At 40.2% G+C, this 19635-nt stretch overlaps 1 protein-coding gene across 3 annotated transcripts in view; it reads right to left on the minus strand.

Annotated features, from left to right (window-relative positions):
• The window catches only part of ANKIB1 (ankyrin repeat and IBR domain containing 1), a 556103-nt gene that overhangs the window by 78981 nt on the left and 457487 nt on the right, over positions 1–19635 (minus strand). For 2 of the 3 annotated variants that reach the window (XM_085631082.1, XM_085631083.1), the window contains exons 17-18: positions 9916–9967; positions 6311–6422 (exon numbers count right to left, since the gene is read on the minus strand). In XM_085631082.1, the coding sequence (XP_085487208.1) occupies positions 6311–6422; positions 9916–9967 (164 nt within the window). The remainder of the gene's footprint in view (positions 1–6310; positions 6423–9915; positions 9968–19635) is intronic. The other variant, XM_085631084.1, reaches the window with a different exon arrangement.

The following is a 19635-nucleotide window of genomic DNA, read 5'->3' on the forward strand; positions in this document are numbered from 1 at the left end:
AATGGCTGTTTATGATCGTGCTACACTGGTGCCTGCATCTGGCTTTACCGGCACCCAGGATCGGTCGCTCTCCAGCTCAATTGCGGATACTTTGTCTCCCTGTTCATTGCTGCCTGCTTCGTTGTTGCCTGCCTCACCGTGCCCGCAAGAGTATCCAGCAGAGCGACACCTGACGTCCTCGAGGAACCGTTCATGGTGGCCTACTGCTTCTTTTCTGTGGAACTCCTGTACTTTACATGCCAGGTCTGGACTTTATGTGGTGCACAAGGGGACCTCAATAGATGGTCGGCGGCCATTTTGTGACTCTACTTCACCATCTTCTCCCAAGCGGCCATATTGTCTTTGTCTGCACGGGGTGCGGGGCCTTCATGTAGGGGCTGGTGTAATCTTAAGCCCGCGATCGGGCCAGGGCTGAACTGATTTATATCGCCATGGTTTCACGGATGGGCTGGACTGGAACTGGAACTGTTTGCATATGTTGTGCGCACTCGTCGCGGTTTGTCCACCTTCATTTAAATTGTTGTGACACGTTATCCTCACACGACCGCTTTTGGCGTAGTGGGTTCTCAGTGTGTGGAGGCCATAGCTGGCCGATGGTTTCGGGCGCTCTGGGGTAACGTAGGCTCCTCCCCACTTACCTCTCTGTTCTCTTATTTTTCTTTACTCTATTCCTACTTTCTCTCTTGTCTATATTTCGGGTTCATTGGGCGACAGGCACTATGCTGGGGGGGGCAGGCCGTAGCCTCCGCATTGGTGTAGGGTGGGGGGGTAATTCACTGTTTCTACTTAGTTCTATGGGCCTTTTTCTTTTATGTTTCTGCGCTATACTTGTTTCGATTCGGGGTCCGGGTGTGGGGTGGATTGAGTGGGGGCGGCTCTGGAGGGGTGCATATTTACTCATGTGACTATCCTGTTATATAACTGCATCGCCTCACTGCCTGAGATTTTTCTTCCATGACCGTTTTAATGATGCTGCTGCTCTCCCGTGTGGTGAAGCTATCTTGCGGACTCGAATCTCCTTGGTTCTTATTCTTTACTGATTTTTTCCCTGATAAAATTATTTTGAAAACCTTAAAATTAACCTTCACTTCTCCTTCCCCTGGTGTCAAGGATCTCTCCAGTGTATACCTCATGACTCGTTGCTAATCTTGACCGTGGATGCGCAGGGGATGTAATGTTTGTACCAGTGCTTAACCGTACCGTGGCCGGCCTGACGGTTGTAGGCCCGTATTTGTTCTTTTCATATGCACAAATAAAGGTTTTTAAAAAAAAAAAAAGAAAAAAAAAAAGAAATTCTGCATTTGTTAGGAGTAAGCTTACACCTACCATCCAGCGGCTATGAGAGAGCTAGCTGTGTTTGGGCAGCAGGAAGCTCCAAATCCATATCAAGTGCATTGTGGTCACTGTCATGCCTATACACCACAGCCAAATCAGCTAAGAATGGCCAAATCCTAACATCTAAAAGAATATAATCAATTAGACTATTACTTCCAATTCTATTAAAGGTGTGCTTCCCCTCTCTGTCGGACTTTGTTCTTCCATTGCATGCTCAAATGCAATTCAGAGATAGAGCATTTAGTTTTACCACCAAGGGAGACCATTTTTTGATTGGGGGGGGGATAGTTGGAGCATCAATTGAGGTAGATTCCTGCAGCGTAGCAGAAGGTCTTAAGTAGATGTTGTAAATATTGGCTAGGCATCCATTGGGGAGTTTAATGGTTACAAATAGGTTATAATCTGTCACAGTTTCAGTCCCCATCACTACGCGTCCCACGTGTGACCCTATCCATATCATTAGGGACCCCCCCCCAACCCCAAGGGACTTCTCTGCCCATGGGACCTGGTATTAACACAATATGTGGCAAAACTGGGGCGGATAATTTCCAGACTTTGCCACGTTTCTTGGAAGAGACAAATATCAAAAGTGTCAATATATAATCCACAATTAGGATTCCCCAGCTTAGGGCCTAAGCCAACAAGGTTCCATGAAAGTAGTCTTAGTTATCTGCAATTTCTTGTGGCAGGCCACTAGGCTCCACCACCTCCCCCAAGTTTCACTATACGACCCCCTCCTACTTGATCTAGTGTCTTACTGACTATAAAAAAAAACTACCTTTTTAAAACCTACAGAAAAGGCACTCGAGGATGTTCTGGCCCTCAGAAGTATATCTTGGGAGCCCGTTTCCACAGTAACTATAGTAGTAGGGGCTCTTGTTGCCACTGGAGACTCTTCAAGCTGTGACAGCACTGGGGGTCATGGGCTTGAATTCCCACCAAAATTAGAGTCATTAAAATAAACGGGAACCTCCTTCCAGTGTGTTACCCCACTGAGTTCCAAGATAGGTATGCCAATGATGTGACTACAATCTTCTTCAAATCAATCGACAAGGTCCAAGGGACCGAACCTATTACACACTGGGACATTATACAAATCACCTAGCTGGGACTGTTTAGTGCTGGGGTACAAAGAGCACAAATAGCGGGGTTCTTGGCAGTATGAGGATTCCTCTGACGAAGTCCCGGGGGGCTTATAAAAGTAGCCCAGGGGTAAAAGATTTACCCCAGACCCCCCCCTACTATCCAGGGCCACCAATGAATAACAAGTTATGGACATATGCAGATTCTGTAAAATTTATAATCACACAGTCTCTAGGGCTAACCTTTGCCCCCCCCTACTGAGCCATCCCACACAACATGTGAACAAAATGTTGTTAGTCATCAAGGATGGAACATTCCTACGTTTCCCCAGCTAATGGATGCACTTCTTACTCAGCTCTTTATGGGTTTCCCTCTGACCGAACCTTAAGCCTAGAACCCAGTTAACACACCCACATACAGACATGCCTCCGAAGTTGTGCAACTTATGCTAATAATTTGCTATATGAGGGCATTGAAACATCATATGCTAAAAGGACCCATCTGGGTCATAGCATTGTGTACTTTTCACATTCTGTGCCCTACCCATCTTTCAGAGCCTTTAAAGGCTGTAGTAGATTCTGTGAAAATAATGAAATGGGACCATCCACATTTTGAGGGGCTGGGGGGGGGGGGGGGCAGAGTTTGTGCAGTCAACCAGGTCACCTGTCACTCCTCAGCCTCCAACTCCCCAACATTTTGTTCCCAAGTGTGTGTTACACTCCCTAAGAGATCTGGACCATTTAGTAGGAGGGGCCAATATAGTCTCGATATTCATTAACTATCTAGAGATTCCATGATTGATTTCACTTCGACTGGGGTGTAATCAGGCACCGCCTCTAACTCGGTTCTCTATGTTTCTAGGGTGTGGCTGACCTAGAGGTATGTAAAAAATAATAATCTGGGCCTATGCAACTGAAACGTTTTGGTGAAGTGGTCAAAGGATAGGAGGTGATCATGGTTCCATACATCTCCCAAGTGAGAAATGGGAATAATTTCCAATTGGCGGAAGCCTTATAATAGCGCCACTTTCTTCTATCATGTCCCTGTCATAGGAGTATCTGCATTGTAAGTTTACCCAGCCATTTGATAGGAATAACGGCTGCCCAACAGCATAGCAGCTGAGTCTGGTGATCTGTAGTACCGAATGTAAGGGAGACCCCCTCCATACAGTAGATTGAGTCCATAGTTCTTTAAGGGTCACCAACTCTAGAAATCTGGAGGAGTTGTACCTGTCTCCAAACAGCCAATCCCAATCGGTACCATTTGTGCTGCCCAGTAATAAAGTTGGAGCTCAGGTATCCCCAGGCCACATACTTGTAGGGAGTTTATACTTCACTTAAGTGACTAAGAGGTTTGTCTACCCAGAGGAATTTGGTTATCAATGACTAGACTTCTTGAAAGAACAGGTTTGGAATAATGAAAGGAACATTCTGCAGTATATTGAGAAAGCATGGGAGCATCACCATCGTGTATATTTTACCCTACCCATTAGAATTGAGAGGCTGACTGGCCCACACCTCCAAATCTTCTCAGATGTGTTTTTAAAATGGGGGCAATATTCATGCCACAGACTTATTTCACGTTGAAAACCATTTCCTTTCTTAACCATGATGTCCAATTTTAACTTTTGCACCTTCTCTGCGCTAACACTTTAGCAATGGACCTATTTCATGTTTAAAATCTACATGGCAATACTGCCACAACTGACTTTTAGATCTTTCAGGGTGACACTACACAAGGACTTATTTAATGTTTAAAAGCATTTCCTTTTTTTATATACAACTTGCAAATCCACTTTGCTTGTTTTCCAAATTCTAACTTTAATACTGCTTTGCATCCTCTAGGCAAACACTGTAGCCAATAACTTTTTTTATGTTTAAAAACATCTTCTTGCCATTTTCCATTTTTATTTAAGCAGTTCATGCAACTGCATGTTTTTCTCTGCTGTGCCTCTTCTCCGTGCTAAAACTATAGCAATGCAAAGTAGGTTGTGCCATACCATACAATGAAAGGCCATACTATCCCATACCATACCATACCATACTAGGCCATACCGTACTATACTATACAATGACAGGTCTTTACCACATCATGCAATAACAGGCCATACCACACTTTACAATAATTCACCATACCATAACAGGCTATACCTTCCCATACTATACTATACAATGGCATGCCATAACAGGCTTTACCATCTCATACTATACTATAAAATCACAGGGTAGGCCATACCACACAATAACAAGCCAAACTATACTATACAATAACAAGCCATACAATACCATAATATACGAGAAGTCATACCATACCAAGCAATGACAGTCCATACCAAATATCCATACCATAACATCTACTATAATACAGGCCATCCAATACTATACAATAACAAGCCCTACCATACAATACAATGACAAGCCATACAAAACCCTACTATAAAATAACGAGCCATGCTCTACAGTACATTAATCGCCCATATCATATCATATACAATAACAGGCTATATCATACTATAAAATAACAGGCCATTCCATAGCACACCATACATAAATAAACATACTATACTATAAAATAATAAGCCATAACATACTATACAATGACAAGGCACACCGCACCATAAAATAACGAACCAAACCCATTCTATACAATAACTGGCCATACAATATAATACCGGGCCATAGCATACTATACTATACAAAATAAGTAAAAAACGTCTTAAACAAAGTCAACAGATCTCACACAGGCAAGACCGACTGCCTTTGCCAATGGTTTTCTTTTAGCAATGTATTGCCCTGACCTCAGCTTCTGGTTTTCGATTTGTTTTGCTAACAAGGCCATTTTTATTGTTTTGGGTTTCATGAAACAACCACAATATTTGTCTTGCTCCTTCAGAAATATCACTGAATGAGCTGGCATTCACTGCAGATGGTCAGTTGTCTCTTTCCATCTCCATTACAAACACTGCCTCATGTGTTTCTAAAACGACTAAGACAAAAAGAGGAAAACGTGTGAGATACCATACTATACAATAACCGGCCACACAATACTATACAAGAACGGGCTATACCGTATCATATTATACAATGACGGATCGTAATATACCATACCATACTATACAATCACAGGCCATACCATAATATACAATCAAAGCCCATACCATACTACACAATAACAGGCCATACCATATCATATTATACAATAACAGGCCGCACTAAATCATACTATACAATGACAGCCAATACCACACAGTACCATACCATAATATACAACAACAAGCCATTCCATAGCATACCAAACAATAACAGGCAATATCATATCATCCATATCATAAGATATGATGCTACACAATGATAGCCCATACCATACTATACAATAACAGCCATTACCATAACTGTACAATAACAGGCCATGCCATACATTGACAACCACACCACACTATATTATAACAAGCCATACATTTCTGTATAATACAATGACAAGGCACACCATGCCACACCATACTATACAATAATGGGCCATACTATACAATGACAGGTCATGCCATGCAATATTATACAATGACAGACCATAGCATACCATACTGTACAACATACCTAAAAATAAAGCCAATCGATTTGGCACAGGTGAGACCTATTGGCTTTGCCGATGCATGTCATTTTAGCAATGTAATGCCATGACCTCAGCTTTAGGGTTTCGATTTGTTCTGGTAAGAGTGCCATGTTTTTGATCTTGGGTTGCTTTTACAACCACACTCATCGTCTTCCTCCTCCAATAATGTCATTAAATGATATAGTCTCTGGCACAGGCGGTCAGTCGTCTCTTTTCATCTCTATCAACACTGCCTAATGTGTCTCTAAAACAATTACGACACCAGGAAGAGGGGAAAACTTACCGGAAGTGCTGCCACTGGGTTCATCAGGGTCAGGGGTGTTACTTCGCATGCTTGGCATATCTCCTCTTCGGCGCTGTCTGTGCCTTCTTCGATACTGAAATTCAGCATATTCCTGCATAAACCAAAGGTTATGAAGACAGGAAGCATGCAAGCATTTTTTTTTTTAAGTATTTACTTAAATCACAGCGGGTTGTGTGTACATTCCCAATCTGGCATTCGTCTCAAAATTAAGATAAAAATTTGAAAATAAATGCAAGAAGTCCACTTTGATTACAGAGGTAACATTTTAGTTTTGTGCCAATCCCAAATAATTGCACATAGTGGACTACTCAAAGCAGCTCTGTGCTGGCACAGATAGTAACACATACAGTATGGCTGCAGTTCCTAGGGCTATGCTTAAATGTCTCTTAGCGGACAAAGTAGAAAATGAACAGTACACATGTGTAGTATTTAGCAAAGGCACACTTGCATTACTTACATTCCCATACAGGCCAAAGTAAGTGTCTTCCACTCTGGTGAGGAGTGGCAGAGGTTATCAAATAACACAATTTAACAGGCCTGTTCTGTCAAGTACAGCACTGTGGTGAAAAGAAAGCTGTTGAAAAGTTACAGGTGCCTAGACCTTCTACCAGCTTCAATTCTGTTCCATCAGATGTACAAGGCTCCCAGGTTTGACCACTATTCTGCCACCAAAATGGGTTTAAGAAGTCCTAATGAAGAAAACATAAAGGTTGACACTATTTAAGCAACACTTTCGTCTTCCAATTGTCCTCCTACTGTGGAAAGACCCCACCTCTTGCCCCTCCATCTGGGCTTCTGTACACTCCTTTTGGGAGTAGTTACAAAGAACAGCAGAAAAGGCCAGAAAGAGAATTATTCAACAACCTCAAAAGCAGTTTTTCACGTCAAGTCTAGTACCAAATTAATGAACCAAGCAGCTGCTGTAAATGCAAAAGGGGGAAAGGTTAAGTCTTTCATAAAGGCTTTTGCCTACAAGCAGAAACTCAACTGACTGACTGGCAAAATTACTACACAGAAAGGTCACCCAAATGCTCGGTTACTGTGCTCAAGTGGAAGGTCCGACCTATCTAGGTGAAGATAGTATTGTAAAGTAAACTTAGCTGTGCACAAAAGCTTTAAGAGATGTTTTCTGACACATACAAAATACTTCACAATAATAGCCATAGTTTCCCTTCTGATGCAAAGTTTTGACTTTGAGATAAAGCCACTGTGGTTAACTAATATCAATGAGTGCAAATTGTAAAACAAAAAAGTTTAAAGAACTCATGAGATGTCTTTATGAAGACATCCTGATTGAGATAAAAGAGTCAAATGTCTACAGTAATGCATGCAATAAGTAATATTTTCAAGTGGCAAACGTTTTAACTCCTCTGGAAGGTTTAGGTGCAGCAACAGGAAAAGCCTACAAGCATCACCTTTAAAAGGTGTTAGCCCTTCCTTTGGGTTTGCCAATGTTTGTTGCCAAAGCTGAACAAAATCAGCATAAAGAAAAAAAAAGTTGCTGCCAAAATAAATGCCTCCACATCATGATGTATACGTGTACATTTACCAACACGCATACATGTGCATTAATCACGATGCAACACCCTTTCTGACTTGTTTTTTTGTCCTCTTAAGATTAACTGTTGCAAAACGGAGGACACGCATCTTGGAGTAGTAAATTTGTTTTTTAAAAAGGATCGTGAAAACCAAGTGTCAAAAACAAGCGCATCATTTGGTAGCAAAATTCAGATGTTGGTAAATAGAAAGTTAAGAAAAATGGGATTGGAAGAGACGGTCAAGCAACTAAACGTAGAGCAGGCCAGAGGTGTAGACGGCTCAAGCTTTGCGCTCCAAACACCGATCGCTTGATGGTGGTCTTCTTTGCATATTGAAACACTAATCACTTGACGGTAGTTTTCTTCTCTTTTCATATCAACAGTGATTTCAATCTTCGCAGCATTTAGGCAAACTGATCCTTAGATGGTGTTTGCGTTTTATTCCATTCCTCATTACTTTGAATTAGTTTTTCATTACGTCTTGCTGGTGTACGCTACTGAAGTTGATGGTAATTAGTCCCCCCACATTGTTACACTATAAGCCTACACAAGTGATTATCACGATTTTTGGGTGCTTCCAATAATCTTGTTCTGTCCTGATGATGACCCTTATATAAGTAACTCAATGGAGTTGAAGTGTCAAAAAAATATCAGTGGACTGTTTTGAATTTGATTTGGAGCATGATACTCTGATACAGAGTGGTATTTAACAACAATTGTATCCATTTCAGTCACAAGTTTTGTACATGTGCTTTCTGTATAGCACGTGCACACTTTAAACTCATCCATTTCACCATCACTGCGCTGTTGCATCTTTGGAGCACCTTATTACCAGACAAATAGATAACTTTAACCTTATTGTTCCAAATTGATTGAATACATTTGATTTGATTCTTGTTCAAACCAATCTATTGATTGTTATACATGGTTGGCGAGAAAGTTAAGGTTCACACTTCCCCCTTAGGACCATAGTTTTCTTTATTCACTGACCGCAGAGAGCAAAACAACAGAGATCAGGAAGGGCGGTAAAGCTACAGAGGATCTGTTGGAGAACAGATTCTTGAAAATTAAAAAGAAGCAAAAAATAAATCAGGGCATGGGAGAAACATGGAGAGCAGATGGAAAGCGATGTAAGGGGAAGCAGCAGATCAAGGAGAGAGCAAGAAAACATCTGCACTCCCATGGATAGCTGAAAGAAGAAAACAGCAGTTCCCTCAATGTAAGCAGTGGATGCATGCAACTCATCCAATAAAAAGGATGGGAAATAAGCTCTGCTCCAGGGGAGAGAGAAGAGGAAAGAAAGCCACAAACAAGCAAATTGACAAAAAAAGCCAACCAATCATAATCCGAATTTGACCCACCGGCCAAACCAAATATTGGCATTGTACACATTAGGTCTTTTAACCACAAGTAGCTCAAAGATGTTTGTAGGCAAGAGCGAAAAACATATCACTGGTAACTGGAAGAGAACCTTCATAAACAAGTATCTGCGATTCAATTAATATAACAATTCCTTGACAAAATCTACATTTTAGCATCTGCTGACCAGAATGCCATATTGGCTGTAATCCCAAATGGTGCTATCAAAAGGAAAACCTAATGGTACTCAGTTCTTCCAAGAGTCCTAGCCCATGTAACTTAACAAGGGACCTGCTGTTTTCTAAGCTTTCCTGAAAAGGCTACATCAATTTACAAGCGACTCCTTGGCGTAGACAGAATTCAAAGATCTGTAGGAAAAGTCAATCACCCACTGGTTAGATTCAATGGCAGTGAAGAGGGCAATTATAGGATATGTACGACATATAATCCCCATCATACCAGCAACTAAAGGTTCTATAACAGTACAAGACATTCCTTTCCAACCAGGATAACACTGGACTAGTGTGGATTGAGCTACCGAAACAGATAGGATTCTGTGAAAATATAAGTCAGCCCTTAATAATCAGGTGACAGCCTTGATAATTTTTAATTGGAATTGGTAGTGTTACATTACTGCATGAGACGTACAGGCACCATCAATACATTTATTCATTAGTCATACGTTACCTCAGGTGATGCAAATCCTAAATACTCCCAATCCCATGTTCCACCAGCAAAACTGTAAATGAATTAAACCACAGCAATCAGAAATACATAGCTGTAAGAAACCAAGCACAATACATTAAGCCAGCTATTTGTTTTACATCTTAGTTAAATGATAAGTGGCAAAACAGGCAAGAGCTTATCTCCAACTGTTTAAATTCAGGACATAGCAAAGCAATGTCATCTTCTAAAAGTAATGTACACGTCAAAGAGGACATTTCACTTTGAAAAAATATGCTGACCCCAAAATTCAGAATAAATAAATATATATATATATATATATATACACACACACACACACATATACATATATGCAGAGAACTCCGTCTTCAATTTCCCACTTGGACAGGAAGGACGAACACGGACCCAACAAGCTTCGTGCAAAGTGTTTATTATTCCATTACACCACGCACCGCCAAGATGCGTTTCGGCCCCAGAAAGGCCTTGATCACATGGCGCTGCCAGAAGAGACTTCTTCATTTAAAGTGAAAGTGCTGATCACGTGACAATGAGGCAAGTAGACATAGAAGAAATATATGTATATACAATAATACATTGTAAACAATCCATGGTCATTTGTATTATCTTGCGTTGTCAATTTATAATCCCAAATGCCTTAACATTAATGTGCAAAAATATGTGGCAGTGCAAATTGAGCATGTGCAAATATGCAAAATACATATTACCAGATAGTGAGGGCCATACAACCTCCCCTTGTGAGCTCGTAATGTCGCTGAGCTCTAGAATGGTATGTAGTTAGACAGGCAAAAAAAGACAATGTGCAAATGCGCTTAGAGTCCTAAACCTGTTTTTTTCTCCCAACAATGCTACTGGTATACACTGTCTCAAGGAAGCCCCGTGCAATTAACAGTTGTCCTGTTGCATATGAAATCCAATAAATATAACATGGAAAGTTCCATCACATGTATGCATTAGCCTTGGTTGTTGGGCCTAACAAATCAGACCAGCAGTCTACAACTGTACAAAAAGTGTATAAAGTACTTTTAAACCATTTAACAAACGGCGGAGAATAGTACCCCAGTGGGTCATGGAATCATTGCATTCTCTTATGAATAGGGTATCCCTGATCTGTATACAGATTTGCAACCCACAATGCGTTGAGCCCTATGAAAGCATATAGCACCTGTAAAAACAAGATGTATATTTCATTCTCTCGATTTACAACAGGACTGGTTGGTACACCTATATAGAAAATTGAAATCAATTGAATTGATTAAAAAATCATTCAAATGTAGAATACAAAGTGGTACTGTCATTAAAGAAACCCTAAAAAAACTTTAATAAATAATTATTGTGTCATAAATATTTAAAATTACGTGTGTACTAGATCACATGTACAGTCACTTAAGAGAATACATTATATTGTTCAGTTTCCAATAAATCCAATTGCGCCGGTTGTAATAAATAAATAAATAAATACAAAGCCCAAATTGGCACTATGTCTGATCTGCCTCAATCAGACACGATGTGTTAATATTAAATAGAAGGAGGAAAGGAGTGAAAAAAAGAAACAAGTGTTAAAAAAGTGTTGTGTCTACAGTAAAACTACAGACTTTTTACAGTACGGAGGTTAGACTTAAGTGTTGATCATAGATACAAAAGTTGCTGCAGCTGGAATATCAGAAGAATGGGAGATTTAAAGGCAGGTGAAAAAATCCTCGCTCGAGTTGAGCCCGTTGAGCGTCTTTGTGTTCAAATCGAGGATATACCTTGTTTCTAGCTTTCTTAACAAGGCCTCGCGGTCACCACTACGTCGAAGTGGTGGGGCCATATCCACCACAAAATAGCTTAGGTAGTCCAGGCAACTACCATGGATCTCTCTAAAATGACTGGCTACTGGGTATGCTGCATCGTTATTGCTTATAGCCCTCATGTGCTGGAGAATACGTTTGTGAACCTACAACTTGGCACTACCAACATATTGCAGGCCAAACGTACACTCCAGCACATAAACAGCAAAATCAGTTTTGCATGTTAGTTTCTGGGAAATGGTTACGGGAGCATCGTGAAAGGGAGTTTTGTATGATGTTTTATTTTTTCCAAATTTGCAGGCTTAACAGACTGAACATTTCATAAAGCCTGTATGTATGTATGTATGTATGTGTATATATATATATGAGGCCCTTCTCCGTGCGCTAGAAACCCGCTATATTCTCAAACTGGACTCTAAGACCCCTGTGGGTCTTAACGCTAGTGAAGATTTCTTCACCTGTCTGTAATCATACCATTTTCATCAACTCATTCCATCAGTTTTAAAGATGCCTATATCTATTGTTCCATTGATGTATAGCCTCCATATCTTTTTAGTATGCAGAAAGAATTATAATTTTTGTAACATTACTTTATATTATATTAAGATTGTTTTTAATATAGCACTATTTTTTGCACTTTGTATACTATGCATTATCTTGATTGGCGCTTTGATATAGTCATGCTAGTGTTCATCTATGATGGTTATTTGTATCATATATGCTCACTGACTACGTACATGATGAGGATTTTACCCACTTGGGTGTCATTTGCACATATTGCGTATTTTGCACAGCTTATTTCGTTGTTGCATATGTAGGTGTTCAGTTTTTTTATATATAAAACATTTAAAGTTTGTTTTAAACTGCCACTGCCCGTTGGTTTTACCTTAAATTTAGATCGCACCTTATATTTGTGCTTTCTTTGTTGTTAAGGATTGTTTTACCAACTGTCTATCAATGTTCGTTACTTTTATGTATTTTACTAAAAGTGAACTACGAATATGTATATATATTCTTTCCAATATATTTCTTCCATGTCTATCACGCTATTTATGCGTTAGCCAATCATGTACGTTACACACTTTGCACTTGCACTTTAAATTGCTCCTGCTCAGCCTCGGCGTCATGTGATCAAGGCCTTTCGTAGGCTGAAACGCGTCATGCAGGCATTGCTGTAAAACGAAAATAAATTAATTTTCTCACTTGCATCCTGGGTCACCTTTCGTCTGTTCCTGTTTTCCCTCAGATTTCTGGTGCACAGGAGCACTCTTGACGAAATACTTTGTTAGATATATATATATATATATATATATATACACATATACATATATACATACACACACACACACAAACACACACATATATACATATGCACACACACTCTATATATATATATACACACACACACACATATATATACACACACACACACGCAAACATATACACACACACATATATATCCTCACACGTTCAGTCCGGCGCAATCCTTTCCAGATATAACGAAGGAATCACACAGGAGCCGTGGCCTCTATTTTCAGTGCAGATTTATTGCAGACACAAACGTCCGACGCGTTTCGGAGTAGGACACTCCTTCGTCACGGGCAAACTTTGTGCATTTCCTCTTTGTTAATAAAGTAAATCAACATGTCACGTGATATAATAAACATAAACAAAATACTCTACATATTATAATTCATATGAGTATTTACAATTTTTCGAAGTTAATATAAGGTAATTTCGTGTAAATGGTAAGTACAATGACTAGCATGTCAAGAACAATGTTTTTGCATGATTAGAAAATCCATAGTTTACAAATAACACGCACACAATAGCGCGTTCGAATAGCATGTACCAGAAAATACATCTGTCAAATAATAACCTCCGTGTTTCCCTCTCATGTGGGATGAAAAAATGCTTAATTATGGTCGACAAAATGACAGTAGAAATTAACATACCGCACAAATAAATTAATGTCGGCCGTTCTGGGACTCAAACTCATCATGTTAAAAGGTAAGACAATGGTGTATTAGTCCATAGTGCTACGGGAGTATTCTCTCTTACCTCCCCACAAGATTAATTTGTACTGGGCTGGCATAGTGACTAGATGAAAATTATATAATGCAGACAGCCTAAGTCTATTGAATGAAACGCCCCAGTGGGCATGCTTTAGTCAAAAACCATTGAATCATGGCAACACATGGCCTTAATCAATATCATAGAGTCTGTCAAAAGACTTAAAGAACAAGGGGGTTTATGAGACTCTTACACGCTAATTAACTCAGTTCAATACTGCCCCAGTGGGCCAAATCATAATAACAGGATTTCCCTTAGGTGTTGCCCATGTGGGCAAACTGTTCAGAGGGTAGCCAATTCATCTACTTCTCCAAGCATCTGTTACCTTAAAAAAAGACAGAATGTCTATTAAAAATCTTCATATTGTTACACGAGATTATTAAAAAGTCACACAAAATTTCTAAAAAACAGCAAGCAGAAAACAGCAGGTATGCATAAACCTATTGAACCAAACATACATCAGTATAAATGCACTGATAACTCCTCATCCATATTCAACCCATGGGGCACCATGGTATTGAATCTAATAATAAATTTGGATTCCAATTTTCTGAGTTCTAGCAATCTGTTGCCACCTCTTACATTAGGTAGAACACAATCAATTGCAGCAAATTTGACAAGACTGGCATTACTGTTGTGGTTATCTTGAAAATGCCGGGCTACTGGATAGGTTTTGTCATTTTTGTTGATGGCCCTCAAGTGCTCTAACACTCTTTTCTTTCCTGAATGGATGGTGCTCCCTATATAGTATTTGGAACAAGGACATTTGAGAATATACACCACAAATTCCGTATTACAGTTTAAGTGTTTTTGTATGACCCAAGGGGCCTCATTATTGTTGAATTTCACTGATTTTATGCTACAACTATATTTACAAGCCTTGCATTGGTTACATGTAAAAAACCCCTTGACCGCATTCTCTTTTTTAGGATTGGGGATCATGTTATTGCATAATTGGTCTCTTAATGATTTAGGTTTACGAAAAGTGAGAGATGGATAATCACCTATATAATCTTTCAAATCCTTATCAGTTTTCAGCACTTCCCAAAACTTTTTTAAGCTCCTCCTGACCTCCCATGCATGGGTGCTGTAAGTAGTGATAAACCTTACAGTTTCCTTAGGCTTAATGGTTGGAACGGTTTCCGTAGGGAAAAGAAGTTCCTGGCGATTGAGAGCTTCAACTTTATTAATCGCCTTATTCACTGTTTTGGCACTATAACCACGTGCCAAAAAACGTTCTTGCATGATGGATTTCTCATTTTCAAATTTGCTGATAGTACTGCAATTTCTGCGTGCCCGCAATAGCTCTCCAAAAGGTATGCTTTGTATAAGGTTATGGGGATGGCAACTGTCAGCGTGAAGTAGACTGTTGCCAGCTGTAGACTTTCTGAATAAGGAACTTTCTATGGTGTTATTTTTTATCTCAAGTTTAAGATCCAAAAATTCCATGGTGTCTTTACTAATTTGGTGTGTGAATTGGAGATTCATTTCATTAGTATTAAGGGTCTCTACAAATTCCATGGCTTGTGTCTCAGTGCCACTCCACACACAAAAGATGTCATCTATGTAGCGTAGCCAGAGGACGGCATGGCTCTTAAAGAGTTCGATGTTGTGGACCACCTGCTCCTCCCACCAGCCCAGGTAAAGACCTGCAAAGCTGGGGGCGAAGCAGGTTCCCATAGCCGTCCCCTGGATCTGCCTGTAGATGTCTTTATCGAAAAGGAAAAAATTATTATTCAAGCACATTTCAATCATTTTGAGCAACATCTCTGTGTGATGTAAAAAACTTGCTGGTCTGCTATAGAGAAAGTGTTTGCATGTTTCTAGGCCTAAAGTTTGCGGAATACTAGTGTAAAGACTGCAAACATCTAGTCCTAACATAAGATACTCTGAAGACCATTCCATGCCAGATATATGCTTAAGGAAGTCACTAGTATCACGGACATAGGAAGGGAGGGATTGAACCAGCGGTTGGAGAAAGTAATCCACATATTTGGAAGTATTCTCCAACGCACTCCCACATGAAGAGACAATAGGCCTCCCTGGTGGCCGTTGGGCATTCTTGTGCAACTTTGGTAGCAGATATAATATTGGTAGTTTGGGGTGTTTGCATGCCAAATAGGAGAATTCATCTACGCTTATCATGCATACATCTTTCCACTCGGTGATCTGATTTGCCACTGTAGACATTGCTTGATTATAAATTAATCTAGTAGTTTGACAATACCTACTGGTGTCAGACAATTGTGATAGTCCCTCTTGTTTATACATGTCCACAGGCCAGATGACCACGTTTCCCCCTTTATCGCTCTGCTTTATGACAAAGTCATGGTTTGATTCCAGTGCATTCAATGCTTTGAGTTGGTGAGGGTTTAAGTTTGTTCTTTGGTATACTTTGTGGTTTTTCAATTTTTTTAGTTCATTAACCATCCCTTTCTCAAAGCAGTTTATTGCTTCACAATTAATTCGAGGCAGAAACACAGATTTCGGTTTAAACGGAGTTTCCGCCATCATATCTACAGGAAGAGCCATGTCCACTATTCCTGCCAGTTCTTGAGCCACCTGGAAAGTCTCTATATCCTTTATTTGAACATCCAATTGTACACTTGATTGTTCAATAGGCTGTTTTTTGGGCTTATTGGAAAACCATTTCTTCAGTTTTAACTTTCTTATGTAATGGAATAAGTCTATCCTACTTTCTGTATAATTGAATCTAGATGTAGGGCAAAATGATAGGCCTAACATTAAAACATCTAATTCAACATTACTTAGTTTGTAGTTAGAAAGATTTACCACGGTTCGCGTTTTCATATTTTCTTGGCGAACCTGCCCCTTGTTCTTGTTCCCACTGGGCTGTCTGATTGCATGGAATAATTTAGCTTTCTGCCTCCTCTTCCTCCTCTTCCACGACCTCTTGCCGGGCTGTCGCTGATGGTCATCGTATTTGACTTGTTATGTTAAATGTTATGTTAAATGGGACTTTTATAGCGCAACGGCTACTCCAAAGGAGTGTCCCGGCGCTTTTGTGCTCCAGACCAAAGAAAGAGCTGGAAAACATAACAGTAAAAAGAGCAGGGGCCTAAAGAGGGGGCAGATTATCCAGTGAACAACCAGGTTTTTAAGTCTTTTCTGAAGGCAAGCAGGTTAGCGGTGTTTCGCAAGGACACCGGTAAGGAATTCCATAGCTGCGGAGCAAGAAAGCTAAAGGACCGGCCGCCTAGCCGAGCCCTTTTGATGCGTGGCACCCGAGCCAAAGCCAAAGCTTCTGACCTGAGGGATCGTACAGGTCGATAGAAGTCCAGCCTCCTCAGACAAAATGACAGTAGAAATTAACATACCGCACAAATAAATTAATGTCGGCCGTTCTGGGACTCGAACTCATCATGTTAAAAGGTAAGACAATGGTGTATTAGTCCATAGTGCTACGGGAGTATTCTCTCTTACCTCCCCACAAGATTAATTTGTACTGGGCTGGCATAGTGACTAGATGAAAATTATATAATGCAGACAGCCTAAGTCTATTGAATGAATAGACTTAGGCTGTCTGCATTGTCTGTATATGTTAATTTCTACTGTCATTTTGTCGACCATAATTAAGCATTTTTTCATCCCACATGGGAGGGAAACACGGAGGTTATTATTTGACAGATGTATTTTCTGGTACATGCTATTCGAACGCGCTATTGTGTGCGTGTTATTTGTAAACTATGGATTTTCTAATCATGCAAAAACATTGTTCTTGACATGCTAGTCATTGTACTTACCATTTACACGAAATTACCTTATATTAACTTCGAAAAATTGTAAATACTCATATGAATTATAATATGTAGAGTATTTTGTTTATGTTTATTATATCACGTGACATGTTGATTTACTTTATTAACAAAGAGGAAATGCACAAAGTTTGCCCGTGACGAAGGAGTGTCCTACTCCGAAACGCGTCGGACGTTTGTGTCTGCAATAAATCTGCACTGAAAATAGAGGCCACGGCTCCTGTGTGATTCCTTCGTTATATCTGGAAAGGATTGCGCCGGACTGAACGTGTGAGAATTTTGGGGGTGGCTACCCCAGCCGTGAGCCCGCCGAATTAGAGGCTCGGGAACAGCTAGAAACTCTGTGTTCATGTCGTAAAAAAACCCTTGCCCACACGAAGGACACCGCCTGAAACACAGCGGCAGGAGGAGTGCCTACCCGGAACACCAGTCGAGCTACGAGGAAGGGAAGCAGGGAGCTGCGTTCTCTGATATCGGACCTGACGGGTGAGTCGAAGTGACACTCCACAGTAGTTGCTATCTAGGCGGAGGGAAATCGTGGTAATCGGCATTCGTGCGCGAGTGATTTACACTACTCACAGCGCTAGCAAAAGTGCAGTCCGAGAAGTACATCGGAAACTACGTGTGTATGGTACACCGTAAAAACAATGGCGGACACTAGAAACAGCAAGCGTAAAGCAGCAGCGGTGCAACTTTTTGACAAAACGGCTCGCACTGAGGAGGGGGGACAGAAAATCATTCCCGCCCCCAATGTGATAAAAGACAAAAGAAAATTGTGGGACACGTTGTGGAAAGTACTTAAAAAAGAGCAGTCCAAGTGGTGGGAAGCGACAGCTTTGCAACACTACGTGGACTGCAATCGCATACCGCGGGGGTTGCGTATATTCATAACCCCAACACTCCAGCAACCGGATCCGGAACTGTTATCTGAGTGGATGGAAAACAATCATATATGCTCCATGAATATGTTGAAGATATTAATCAAATTTGCCGAAAAGGAAAGTATCAAACTAACTCTAGAAAGTGAAGAAATAATCGTGACATTGAAAGAGTTATTGAGCAATGAAGAATTTGAGACTGAAATGGAGAAAATGAACAAAAGATTGGGAAAACTAGAGGATGAAATTAAAATGAAAAAATTATCCAAATTCGAGAGAGACGAAATCGACTACAATAATGGCCAGATACTAACTTTTGGCAAGAAGTTCGAGAAATTAAGAAATGAACAGACCAACCAAGCCAAACAAATTGCAAAAATAATACAAGGAGCAGAAGGAGGAGATGGACCAACGGCACTAAGTAGTGGAGTATTTGAAACAATGGAACAAATTTTGCAATGCGAGTCAGAAATAACTAACAATGTGCAAGAAAACGAAGCAGAAGCACTAAAAGCCCGATTTTTAAAGGAGTACGAGTTGCTGACAATAGACAAGTCAAATACGATGACCATCAGCGACAGCCCGGCAAGAGGTCGTGGAAGAGGAGGAAGAGGAGGCAGAAAGCTAAATTATTCCATGCAATCAGACAGCCCAGTGGGAACAAGAACAAGGGGCAGGTTCGCCAAGAAAATATGAAAACGCGAACCGTGGTAAATCTTTCTAACTACAAACTAAGTAATGTTGAATTAGATGTTTTAATGTTAGGCCTATCATTTTGCCCTACATCTAGATTCAATTATACAGAAAGTAGGATAGACTTATTCCATTACATAAGAAAGTTAAAACTGAAGAAATGGTTTTCCAATAAGCCCAAAAAACAGCCTATTGAACAATCAAGTGTACAATTGGATGTTCAAATAAAGGATATAGAGACTTTCCAGGTGGCTCAAGAACTGGCAGGAATAGTGGACATGGCTCTTCCTGTAGATATGATGGCGGAAACTCCGTTTAAACCGAAATCTGTGTTTCTGCCTCGAATTAATTGTGAAGCAATAAACTGCTTTGAGAAAGGGATGGTTAATGAACTAAAAAAATTGAAAAACCACAAAGTATACCAAAGAACAAACTTAAACCCTCACCAACTCAAAGCATTGAATGCACTGGAATCAAACCATGACTTTGTCA

This window comes from Triturus cristatus, chromosome 10 (genome assembly GCF_964204655.1).
Source record: "Triturus cristatus chromosome 10, aTriCri1.1, whole genome shotgun sequence".
NCBI classification, from domain to species: domain Eukaryota; kingdom Metazoa; phylum Chordata; class Amphibia; order Caudata; family Salamandridae; genus Triturus; species Triturus cristatus.